This window comes from Haliaeetus leucocephalus, unplaced genomic scaffold (genome assembly GCF_000737465.1).
Source record: "Haliaeetus leucocephalus isolate CR32 unplaced genomic scaffold, Haliaeetus_leucocephalus-4.0 Scaffold730, whole genome shotgun sequence".
Taxonomy (NCBI): Eukaryota; Metazoa; Chordata; class Aves; order Accipitriformes; family Accipitridae; genus Haliaeetus; species Haliaeetus leucocephalus.
In genome coordinates, this window is record NW_010973166.1 from 3,705,846 (window position 1) to 3,719,418 (window position 13,573).

The 13,573-nt window shown below is 37.4% G+C and overlaps 1 protein-coding gene across 1 annotated transcript in view; it reads left to right on the forward strand.

Annotated features, from left to right (window-relative positions):
* HMCN1 (hemicentin 1) overlaps positions 1-13,573 on the forward strand; it is a 208,539-nt gene that overhangs the window by 55,102 nt on the left and 139,864 nt on the right. Inside the window, exons 6-9 of the mRNA XM_010580732.1 lie at positions 957-1,063; positions 8,210-8,330; positions 8,892-9,155; positions 9,423-9,567. Of these exons, the coding sequence (XP_010579034.1) occupies positions 957-1,063; positions 8,210-8,330; positions 8,892-9,155; positions 9,423-9,567 (637 nt within the window). The remainder of the gene's footprint in view (positions 1-956; positions 1,064-8,209; positions 8,331-8,891; positions 9,156-9,422; positions 9,568-13,573) is intronic.

Sequence of the window (13,573 nt, forward strand, 5' to 3'; positions counted from 1 at the left end):
GTTTCTCTTCAAACCATAACAACACACAGTCTTGGGCGCAACTGTCAGGCTTAGCTGAAGTTTTGACCTCATCTATATGTTTTCCTTTCTCATAGGTCAGCTCCATGCACCTAAATCCACACAGTTTCACTGAAGTTAGTTGAGGCATGTCTAATAAGGTCTTAAAAAGTGACACTGGGACATCCCATTCTCAACTTCACCTTTCCCTTTCATGCTCTGAAAGAGCCAGATGTGTTTTTAGTGCTGATGGTACTTTGTAGTCAGCCCTGAGTGAGCAAAATGCTTATATGGAGAACTAGTTCCTGCATACAACCATCCATATATTTGTATGCATACATGTACATATAAAGTGTGGTATGGTGCAGTACGAAAACTTGCACTCTTTTATTGATGTCTGTGATGTCTAACAGGCTAAATTCTCTGTGAGGATCTCTATGCATTCCCACCCTTATTCACATGCTAATGCCCCTCTGCCAGGAGAAACCTGGCTTATCAGTATTTTTACTTGTGGAGTTTATCCTGCTTGAAATAGGTCTAGAGAATGGAAGAGTGAGTGGGCTGGCAGCTGGCAGGCAGGTTAGGGTAAGTCTGTTGTAAGATCTCCTTCGAGGGAGTTTGCTTCTGTGCTGCCTCCTTTCACTGAGAGCTGAGTATTTTCTGCGAACAAGATGACTTATTTTACTTATGCTTTCTGGGTTTCTCACAGCTCTGTATTGTTGCAGGATGTATTAAATATCCCAAGTGAATAAAAAGAGTGAAAATAAATGAGTATTTTTAGTATTCTGGCAAAGAATTACAGGGAATTTTGACTGTTGTAAATGTCATTGACCGCTAAGTAGTAAGTCAAGTATTGTAAAATACATCAGTACAGAAGAACAATATTGTATTTACTCTCTGGGTTTTTTTTAGGCAATATTGTATTTACTCAATACTGTATTTATTCCTTGGTTTTTTAGGCAAGCAGATCAGTAAAGGATCAGGACTGAATGAATTGCTAAATATCCACAACTCTGCAAAGGTAGTAAATGTCAAAGATCCAGAGCCTGGAACGTGGACAATTAAGGTAAAGTTATGGCAGAAATCACATATGACTTGTCCTGTAGCTTATAAGGGGGTTGTATAATGATTTACTATGCTATTTATCATAGATACTCATAGATTAGTTTGTGTTTATAAATGTCCTTTCTGACCTATGTGTTGTGACATATTCTGAAGGCAGTAGTATAAAATTCTTATTGAGATGATAACGAATTAAATGCTACTATCTTAAGTCAAATCCTTAGGTCGTCCTTTTCCTTTGGACAGAAAAAGTATGAAGTGAGCACCGAATTTTTGGAGTCTAGTGAGCAGATAGTCTCTGTAGAAAGTGTGGGCACAGAGGGGCTTTGCTGTGTATAGCATGTTTGGAGGACCAGGAGAGAGAGATTGGTGTGCACTTTGCAGGCCAGATTTTTCATTAGGAGGTTCACAAAGTCAGTAAACATACATTTAATTCGAACTCCTTATCAGTAAATTATTTAAATACTACAGTATGTAAATTTGTTCATGTGAGTGCTATCCTAGCACATACAGTTACAGAATGTACCCTAAAGGATTTGGAAATCTTAAGTTAAGCTCAACATGATTAGCAGTAATAACCAAACAAGAAAGGATCATTAAGACTCTGCTGAAATGGTTGTCTTGGAACTGACTGTAGCAAGCTAATAGGACCACTTGATCAAGCTCCCTATGCCAAATGTTGCTGCCCCCACAACAGTCTGTAGGAAATTTCCCCTTTCGTCTGAAGGCTCCTTACACTAAGCACAATCAATATGCACTGAAATGGATGAAGAGCAATCATACCTGCTGGTTCTGAGAGTGGTAGCAAGCAACCAGCTCCTAGGTAATGATACATTAACATACTTGCTTCTGAAATGAAAGAACAAAATGTCTCAGCAATGAAAGGGCCACTTAGAACTATGGGTCTATGGGATTTTCTCTGGGTCACAGTGCTAGTTTAAACGTTTGCTGTTGGCCATGTGTTCCTGTGAGTGCTGTATCATGGTTTTAAGGCATGTGGTGAACAAGGGGTGTAAATGCAATAACCTCCAAGAGCACTTATGACCTGTTACTACACAAAGAACTGGGAGCTGTGAATTGAAGCCAGTGTAGCTGAAGTCTTTACTGTTTGTAGATCAATAAATGTATGTATAAAATAGGTGTAAATCAGGAACAGAAAGTGGATTGCTTAGACTAGCCTAAACCCCTAATTTAGCAGAGATTCAAGTTAACAGAGTGTATCAGGCCGAAAATTGTTTATCTGCAACCATAATAGGGAAAAAGGATGAGCAAGAGCACTCTTACTATAATGCAGTAAACTGGAAGATGAAGCTTAGGACTTGGCTAGACCTAGGGAAATGTATGTATTCATCATTTTGTTTTACAACGTGTTCATTATGTCATTTTAATCAACTGTTCAAAATGTAATTGCACCAAATGTAAACAGAATGTTAAAACTTTAAGGATTGTGCTATGGAAAAGATAGTATTTAAACTTAAGAACTAGCCACAACGCTGTTTTTATGGCTAGATGCTGATGTTTCAAAACACTTGAAATGTGTTAGTTAATAAATGACACCCCACTACCACACCTTAAAATCTGTGCAAGGCCTACCTGTTTATGTAGAAATCGCACCATTTAACTATGTTTTGTGGACAGATTGTCTTCAAACAAAGTCGATCTGTACCTTGAGCTGGTTTATAGGGAGCAGCATGTGTTGATATACATGCTTAGAGTGGGGTAGAGGAAGGGAGGTATAATGAACTGTAAGTTTTTACATGATTTTGTCAACTCTTTTGTGTAATTGTGGCCTACACTGACTCGTGCTTTGTCTTATTGCTATATACTTCTTTACATAGGTAAAGCAGCATGATCCCAGCTTTCCTAAATTGATGTGGAAACAATCATACTGGTATAGGTCCTTTCCAACTGAACGATACTATTCTAGAAGTATAAATACTATATTGTCATTTTTGGAGGGGATGTCACCCGTGTAAGAGTCCTTTATAGCCAAGTTAACAATGAGGTGTGCTGAATGGATGCATGCTGTGTATTGTTTGTGCCATATGTGCAGAGGTGGTTTGAAAAGGATTATTAATTCACATACAGAACTGTAGGAAACTATTGATACTGCTACAGAACTGGAACTAGAAAAGCAGGTTGAGCTCTGCAGCTCTATGGAGAATTGTTTGAATGTCTGTCTATCCTTCCAGGACCAGAAATGCTGAAAAAACTGGTGGTCTGTTTAAAAAACAAAACAAAATAAACCCCCAAACACCAAACATGTTTGGGTCCCGCTGGATGTAGTAACGTCAGACATTGGGTACTGAGAGAACTTTTCCTACAGTCAGTGCCTTAGTATTCAACTCTGTAGCTCGTTGGAGTCTTTTAGGTTAAGCCTGCAGTCTAGTAAACATTCAATGCCCTGCAACACAGAGGAACAGAGTACAGAAAAAAGCAAAAGCCCTGTGTCTTCTCTCCCTGGCCCTGTATAGCTGTTGCTGAGCTGAGGCCTTTTTGGATGTGAGCTGAGCCATGTGGAACCACTTGTGTATGCCTGCACTGCGTTGCCCAAATTTCTGGATTCCAGAAATTGCTGAGAGAGGAGCTTGCCACTCTTATAGGCTCAGTGTGTAACACCCTTCAGACCTAATAAGCTCTCCTAAAGCTGAGGCTGGCATTCAGTGTGGTGTGAACTGCCAAGTGGCTCAGCTGGAACCAGGCCAGCATGCTCAGCTAGATGCAAACCAGTCCCGGCCAAAGCATCAGGCTGCTCCTGCAGTAAGGGTTTTTAAGGTTTTTGTTTTTTTAAGCTCAGCATAATGCTGTTTCCAATTCTGTGGAGAATAAAATACTCAAATTTATGTATTTTGGGTAACAACAAAAAAAAGTCTTGAATGTAGTTGAAATATTTTAATTAGTTTTATGAGCAAACCAGGTCTTAATTAGGTTTGTGCAAACAGCTTATACAGGTACTTGTCACCTGGAAGTGCAAAAAGTTTTAATTTTAGTATGATAACAAATGATGGTGAGCTAAACACTATTAGCTGCTATTAAATCAACTGCAGAATGATCAGTCCAAGAAGATCTCACCTTAATCCACCAACAAGTGTTAGTGCGGTTTCAATGCTCAGTGAAGTCTTTAAACCAGAGGTTTGAGTAATATAAAACACACAGTATGCAATCCAGTAGCCTCCTGTGCTGCAGGAGGCCTCCAGTTGCCTTCAGGTACTTCAGTATGAGGACATCAAATCTATGCATGTATGTGTATTTGATAAATAAGTTTTCCTTCCAGGTCTGCTGTAGTACTCTTGGTTTACAAGGTGACAGGAGTCTTTCCAAAGAGCAATAACATGAGATGAGCACGTGGCTCCTCCCTCCATAGCGTATCAGTGAAGTGATTCAAAGAAATTGACTCAATAGTTTGATTAACTATTAAGTAGGTATTCTTTATTGGCAGCGCTGGATGCACGAGGGAAAGCTCCACCTATCGTGCACACCGTCAGGTCTAATTGTGCAGGTTAAATACATGTTCTATATACATATTCACTAGATTTCCGAGAAATGTTATACATATTCATTAGTTTTCCGGGAAACTATTAGCATATGCAAATGTCCTTTACGCAGGCGCATTGAAGGTCTCTGGTGGTCTTCAGGAGTCCTCCGGTGGTCTTCCATAGTCTTCCTCACTCGTCCGCTATTTGACCCTTCTCAGGTGATTCTGCGCAGTATGGTCTTTTACATGTTTTAATACATCACTGCTCGTTAGTGTTCTTATTATCTAAGTTCTCAGTAGTGGTGTAAAAACCATATGGTTAGTTTAAGCTAAATTATCTACAAGGACGAGAACAAAGGCAGGAGTTCTTATCTTTTCTGGCCCTATCTATTCAAGCAAGGCCTCTACTTGAGCCTTCTCGACAAGATCGTAAATTTATCAAACATTTAATTAAGTTTTGTGATTGTTCATGGTTCCTTCTTGCTCATCACTCCCAAGTACCAGTCTCTGACAGGCTTAATCCTTGGTGAGCACTAGTCTTTGGTATGTAAAGTTACAGAGAGACAATCATTAAGCAATTAGCAGTTCGTTCTCTATATCAGAAGGAAGCATGCTTCTTCAGAAAGATAGTCCTGCTGTTGCTTGTGTTTTCTGCACCTCAGAGCTAGCTGTGAGACTAAATTTATCTGCTGGTCCTACTGCTGAGATACCTACCAAGAGATGGGCCTCAACAGGAACAGTCTGACTCTGTTTAATGGAAGAGGGAGCATCAGTTTGCTTTTGCGAACTCCCTGCCACAAAGACCTGCCCTGTGGACTCCTCTTAAAAGGTTTCTTTGGAGCAATTTGGGAGACATCCAACATCTTGCAAGTAACAGTTACCTGCAAACTCCAGGACAGCAGCATTAGAAGGCAGTTGTATCTAATTACACCTGAAAGGCCTTGACTGCCCTGTGTTTTCAGTTGAAAAGGCTAGTGAGTGATGGAGGTGAATCAGTGGGGGAGATGCAGGGGTGAGAAGCCATTAGCTGCTGTTTTGTTCTGTTCTTTCTTTGTTTTTGTTCTATTAATCAATAGCCCACAGCTTTTTCAGCTGAGCAATCCCACAAAAACTTCCCTGCTGTATAGAGTTAAACGATCCTCTGTGTGGTTGAGAAAAGGAGAGGAAAATCAATGAGAAATCAGCAGAAAAACTTGGCTGTTCTTGTGATCAAGACAGGTCTTTAATGACTGCTGTTGTTCTTACTCCCTTACATCCCTATAGCCAAATGCAGCTGGTTTGATGGAGTGTAATGACAAACCAGTCCAGAGTAATTTCCACAGAATGAGCACATTCCTTAAAGCCTTAATTCAGCTGCATAAATATAAATACATAAATACAACAGTGCAATAAAAATTTATTTAGCCATTTTAGCTTGGTTTTTCTGTTGTGAAAACTAAGAGTTTGTTTTCCAAAACCCCATACATTTTTTTCATATTTTTTTTTATAGATAACTGCATTTTGGGCAATTTTATTTTGTGTTTGTTTGCAAGACAGGAAAGCATTTTTTTCCTGACATCTGTGACAGATACATGTTTGCTCTTTTTATCATATTTGTCCAGACTGGTAGGAAAAACACTAATGTACAATACCAGTGATCCATGTTAAACTACAAATAATGAAGAGACTTGACAGACACTAATTGGAAAGCAATCTTTGGGATGAAGTTTATTCTTAGGTGTTTGTGCAAGACTGCCAGCTCCCAGGCACGACAGTGACAGATGCATTTATTGTTACTAGTAGATGGTGAAATTTTGTAAGGTTATTCTAGCCTTAAAAATTCGCAAGTATCCAAAGGTCTGAATAATTCATAAAGAGAAATAGTTTCCCAATGTATTTTTCTATGGATTGTTTACTTGGCTTTAGTCACTGGCTTGTTTTGTTTGCACTAAGATTTTAAGGCTGTGACTCAAGACTTAAAAAAAAACCCCAAAAAGCTTTGTGAAAAGTTTATTCACACCATAAATTCCTTATACAGATGTATAAAGCTATAAAAAGAAAACTTTGTCACTGAGTTTGCCTAATGAAATTTTAACTGTCAATTAACACTTGATAAGATGAGTTGTTTGGCACACTTAAATATTTCTTTGTATTGGTAACAGCTGGTTTATATAAAAAAGGCTTTAGTAGTGATTTTTCTGAGGTGAAAGGCTAACCAAATAGAAGCAAATAGAGGTTGTTTTAATCAGATAGACATCAATTTGTCATAGTGTCTAAATGGCTGTCCCTAGGCATTTAGTTGTAAGAAACAACTGTTTAATATTCACATGCAGCTGTATCAGAGGTGGTTACTAAACTGAAGGAATTATGTATTTAAGAATGGATCAGATAATACTCTCTAGATAGATAAAGCTCAGTGGAATTATTTCGTTTTAATACTGATTTTCTTTCACATTGCAAGTCTTGTGTGCTGTATTGTCCCCCTGAACAAAAACTTGGAGTAGATTCTACTAACTGCAGATTTGATCTTGGCTTAATATAGCTTAGATATCACTCTTCACAGCCTTTTGAACTTTATTTTTTCCTGCTGTTCTGGTTGAAATTGACTATGTTAATTAAGTCTGTAAAAATCTAACTCCTGGCTTAGTGCAGTGCAGCAGTGTTTTGTTTGTTGGGTTTGGTGTTTGGTTTTTTGGTTTGGTTTGGTTTTTTGGTTTGGTTTGGTTTTTTGGTTTGGTTTGGTTTTTTGGTTTGGTTTGGTTTTTTTTTTTTTTCCTAACATCTGAAGGGTGTGGAAGTAGGTGAAGACAAAAAGCCTTGGGTTCCTGTGCACTCTTGGCCAGCAGCAGTTGTCCTTTTCTTTCTCAGCATAGAATGATAGAAAGTAACTCAAGATAAAACAAAGTAATTCTAAGATTGAGGACTTGCATAAAAGCTACTGTAGTCTCAAACAACATAAAGCTAAGGCTTTTCAAGAGTGGGTGGATGGGTGGGGGTGTGATTTGTTTTTTGCTGATTCAACCAGAATGACAAGGTGGGTGGGGGTGGGGATGGAGGAAAGGGGTGAGAGGTACTTCTGCATCCTCTGCTTTCTCACCGAGACCTTGACTGGGAAAGAGAAGAATCTTTAATATATGGTGTTCGTTGAGGTTGCCACTTGTTTCCTGATATACAGTGCCTATGATGTTTGCATATGCCTCATGGGTAAAATTAGTTTTGTGTATATTTAAAAAGGGAGCTTACTAATAAATAGAAAGGTAAGATAAATTATTGTAGCACTGGAAGTTGTTCATATATATTATCAGCAAAAATTTTACACTGATTTTTCTGTTGACTTGTGTTTCATTTACTATTTTGTAGTATACTTTAGAATGGTCAAAATCCTAACTTCCAGACAGTCTCCTGTTACAGTCACTGGCATGTGACAAGTAGTTGTTGATCTTGTGTGTTTGTGTTGTGATTTACCTCCAAGACAAATTGGCTCTTTTTGCAATGCTACAATTGCAGGGTCCAGTATCTAAAAGTAAAGCTTTATTAATGGCATTTTTACTTAAAACTTTTGACATAAGCCTCCTTTCTGTCTGGTTTTTAATGAAAACTGAAGTCTGTCTACTGAACTTGGTGGATGGATCAGAAACTTTGCAATTCCTGAAATGCTAATTATGCACATGATCTTTCACTCTGTTGCTTTTTCAGACCTCGAGCAGTGGAAGGCACTCTGTTCGGATCACAGGTCTCAGCACTATTGACTTTCGAGCTGGGTTTTCTAGGAAGCCAACATTAGACTTTAAAAAAACATCCAGCAGACCAGTGCAAGGTTTGTTTCCATTTTAGTCTATGTTAAACAATAACCGTTTTTTAGGCCCCCAAAATCAAGTAGAACTCTGTGATGATCTCTCTGGTGAATTTTGTGATAAACCTGGGGATGCTGTTCTTGGGCCTTGAATGTGTGAGAGCAGCCAGGGTTCCTGTTTTATCATACTGCAGTATTTTTTCGTATTAGCTTGGGGTTTTTTTTATGTCATGTAAATCCAGATGTTTTTATGAAATGCCTCAAAATTGCAACACTGTTTCTGTTACTTTTGGAGCTTCAGAAAAAGCCTTTGGCTCTGGGGCATGGTGAGGAGGTGATAAAGAGGCTGCTGTTTCAGAAACACCTGTTGGAAATCAGTAATTTAAACCCTGATAATGAGTGCTGTGTCTCCTGACAGCTAATAAGCAGAGCACAGCTTAGCATAACTTAGTTTTTTGCTGCTTAGTAAGGGTTGAAACTGAATGGTGCATTCATGGAGTAGTGAGCCATAAATACAAATGTAACCTTTCCTTTTTTATTTATTTATTTATTAGCACTTGAAATAGTGTGTTTCTGTTTTCCTAGGGATTCCTACCTTCGTGCTGCTAAATACCACAGGGATCTTTCTTCCAGCTAGAGTAGACCGACTGGAACTTCTGAGTATTACAGGGGAACTTCTTAAGACCTTGCCTGTGAAATACTATCCTGACAGAAAGCCCTATGGACTATGGAATATTTCTGACTTCATTCCACCAGATGAAGCTTTTTTTGTTAAAATAATGGGCTATGACAAGGATGATTATCTTTTTCAGAGAGTTTCAAGTGTTTCATTTTCTAGTATTACTCCTGGTAAGAGATTTTAACTTGAATTGAATGGATATTTGTCATATCTGAATCAGTTAAAATTGATATCTAGTATCTTTTTCTAACCTATACAAGTACTTTCTGTGCTGTTTCCTTCCAATGTTCTATCTCTAGATCATGATGGACAGGTTAATGTTATTATCTACTAAGTATAACTTTATCAGAAATTGATTTTCCTTTTAATAAAAGGAAAAGATGGGATGTATGTTAGTAGCTGTTAATAATCTTTTGGGGAATATTTGCTTTCTTCAGCTTCTCCAAAAGTTACAATGCCCACCAAGACTCCAGGATATTATTTACAGCCAGGGTCTGTTCCTTGCCACGTAGAAAGTCTTATACCTTTTACTCAGCGTTTTACTAAAAATGGAGTAAAACTAGGAGTGGATCAGTTCTTCAAGTAAGTAGCGACCTTTTTTCCAATACTGTTTTATTTCCTACTTATATCCTGTGATTTCTATTTATTATTTACTATTATATACTGCTTATATCCTATTACTTCCATTCTGTTATTTTTGGTGATATTCGTTAGGGAGGCTGTATTCTATGGAGAGATTTATAAAGTATATATATGCATGTTAGAGGAGGGTGTACACTCTGCACAGAAGATGACATTATAGGTTTCTGGCCAAAATCCCCCTCAAATGTGTGTTCTTAAATTATGATAAACTGGGTCTAAAAGTCTAGAAGGCAAATGCTTTTAATTTATATTTTTAAAAGTTATGTAAAGTAGATCAGTAACTAGCTTTTTTTTCTGGAACACCACCACCTCCACCCCCAGCCTCCTCCAATGATACATAGATGATTCTGTAACATACATTAATGTGCTTTATTTTTAATGGCCTTTCATGGATGCCCTAGAAGTATATCGTATGACCTACTCTAGAAAATTTTACTCTTCAGAAAATCTCTCAAAATAGGAAAACTTACACTGAATATACCAGAAGGCTCTTCAGATTTCTGTATAGAAAATGGATTGCATGCTCTTTCTCTGTAGAATGAGATAAGAATAATAAATAAAAAAAAAAAGACATAAAATACTCATAAAGTCCAGCTTGTAATTCTGGTAGCTGAAAACAAAAGGGAAGTATGTATTGGAAAACAGTGTTGGTAGCCTCTTGTAAAGGGTTTTGTTTGGGGTTTTTTTGTTTGTTTTGTTTTTTTATGAGGTGTCATTTACATTTAGTCAACCCCAGCACATACTTTAGCAGCTGTGTAATTTTTTCCATTCAAACCACACACTTCTTTCTACTCCTTGCTTTTCATGTATCCAGCACCTTTATGATGGGGCTGCATTTTTCATTTTTTGTATTACAGACCAGATGAATGAACAGATCATCCAAGTTAATTTAACAAAATATATCTCAAGCCAAATATTATTGATCACAGTTAAATAGGTTCTAATTCAGCTTGGCTTGTCTGCATTTTATTAGTAGTGAAGTTCCATAAGGATTTGTCCACTTACTAGTTTAATGCAGATATGAGCTGTATTATTGCTCTGCATTGAATGAGTTTGAGTTTTGTTTTGGTGACAAGATGTCATCTTTACTCAATTTTTTTTTTAATACTTATTTCAAAAAGTAAGTGGTTTATAGGTTGAATATTATAGTTCTATTATGACAGTTGTCTATGTGAAAATACCATTGGAATGAATATAGGTTTAGGGTTCCTGAAGTGAACATACTTTGAAATTTTTTTTTTCTACTGTGATTCCAGAGGTACTATCATCTGTGATAATAATTTCTAATTTTAAATTAATAACGTGTAGGAAAAAGAAATTTCTCTAAAATTGCAACAGCTTTGTTTTTCTAGATTTCTGCATCCTGTGGTGGGTGGTCTAGTAAGAAAATTTGGGTTTTGATTAATATCCTAGTGCATTTCTGACAAGTCTGATTTAGAAGACCAAGAACAGTAGTTAAGTACCTCATGCCAGTGGGAAGTCAGTGGGCACTAAGCACTAATGTGTCATTAAAATCCATTTTGTATTATAAATGGCAGATCCCACCAACCCTGCAAAGGTCAGAATTGGCAAAAATAATGCATGAAATTCTCACAAGAAAGCCAGTCAATTTAGTTAGTTAAAATACTAATTATAATAATAATTAAAAAAAATTTACTCTGAATCAACTGATATTTGTGGTTGTTAGTCAAGTCTAGTATCTGATTTGCGAAACTATGCAGAATATATCCCTCCAAACTATGTGTTAGCTAGTGTGGTACAAGTGAATCTTAGGTTTTAGTTCATTCATGTGAGTCACAGCCTGCTGCTGGTAACTTCCCAGGTGAAAACGTGATAAGGAGCACGGTGGTTTGTGGTGACCAAGAGGTGAGGTTAGATACAACATGAATATCACTGTGCTCTCTGTCAGTGTTTCTACAGTAACTAATAACCAGGATGTAATTTGGTCTTCAGATTTTGCAGCTTGGCTAAGGGAGCATGTTTGTATTTTCTAGACTGACTAGGTAAGCAGCTTGATCTGCAAATTGCATATATTGTATAATGATTTGGGTAAATAAATGACTTGACATTGAAAGGTTCTGTGTTATCCCAATAACATGTGTTGCAAAGAGTTGTGTGCAGTTACTGCTTTTTAGAGTCAGTGCCAAAGTATGCAGCATATGCCTTGAGGTGTGTATTATTCATTGCTGCCATATTTAGTTATTTTTAATAGACCACCACAGGTCTCTGTTTGCCAAGCTTTTCCACTCTGGACACATTTTCTTTTATGCTTCTGTTCTCAAGGCGTCCATGTTTGACATCTGGTGTATAGCAAGTCAGGAATGAAGAAGAGGAGGATTGCGTAACTTCACTTTTAACATACTTTCCATGAAAAAGAGAAGTTTCTCACTTTTTACTTGGAAGACACACTAACTAATTCTTTAGTGTTGGCAGTTACTGCCATGTCCATTTGCCAACATTGCATTGTAAAATGTTGTAGATTTGATATATGATATATTAGGTTATCTAGAGTAAGTATGAATTAAGAGAGAATAAGTAGGAAGCCATTTGAGGTCACTGTATACTGTTTTCATCTGTGGTGTAGTTGGATTGTCTGTCTCATGGTGCTACAGCATTGAACTTTCACTCATAGTCCAAGTTTCTTTCTCTTGTTCTTTCTATGTTCTTTAAGCATTGATAAATCTATTCAGACAAATGAGAGAGAGACAAAGGGTTCACTAATTTAGTGTTTTCCCATAATGTGTCAATTACTTGCCAAAGCTATCACAGATACTTCAGTGCTCATCAGTTTTGTTTATATGCCATAGCAACAGGCCACAGGGAGAGCCTGGACACTGCAGAAGAACCACTGTTTTGCTCATTAATGTCATCATCTGTGTGCCTGTTGCACCATTAGTTGTATAAAATGTGGTTTTGAATCTTGAGAAGCTGTAACTGTTTTTAAGCACATGTAACCACCAGTTAATGTAGTTATACCTTTATCTTCTTCTTGACTTTGACATTATATGTGAATGATACATGGTATTATTGCCTATCAGCTTTGTCCTTGTGATTGATAGAAAAACTGCAAGTATTTCTCTGGATTCTTGTTATATTATCTTGCTTATATCTCTTCTGTACCCCACCCTCCATTTTCAGTCTTGAATCTATCAATTCTGTCTTTATGTGTTGCGCTGTTTATTTTTGTATGGCTAGGCAATATTGGAATATTGGATTATCATAGTTATTGCTGATCGTAGGTTCAAAGGTGCAGCTGGCAGAGCAGAAGTCAGTCATCTTCATATCATCTTCCCATTCTGCTGGATTGTAAATGTTTGGGATTGAGGTAGTCCCTGCAGTTTAAAAAGTACAAAGAGAGCTGCCTAGATGTAGTCATCTTGTGGTAGGGTAGATGCTGCTGTCTACACTATATGAACCTAATAATGGATTTGCATATAAGGGGGAGAAAGCAGACTATATCACGTAAAGAATGTGGCCTCCTTTATGTGTAACCCCTGTCTGTACCTGTGAGTTTGAGAAGCTCAGGCTGGGAGGATGAACCCTTGTTACCCTTGCTAGTAAGAGCCACAGGTTTGGTACCACATACTGGGTCTACATAGAAACTTGTCAGTATTAAGGAAAGTTGTCTTCTCGAGTAGTAAATATAACAATAGAATACGAGGAGCTGAGTGCATGACTGCAAATACAGTGGGTTTAGTTACTGTGTGACAACTGTTGACATATATTAAAGGCATATTTGTAGATGTGCGAGTGAGATGTTCTGCAGAAACTTTACATTTCTTAATATTTATAAGAAGCCTGACAATGTATATACAATTTCTTTAAATAAAATCCATAAAGCTAGATCCAATTTGATTCATCAGAGGGCCTGTTTTTCCTCTTAATTGTTGTGAAACTCTCCTATGTCTGTAGTCAGGAAACCAAGTTCTTGTACCTCTTGATTTCT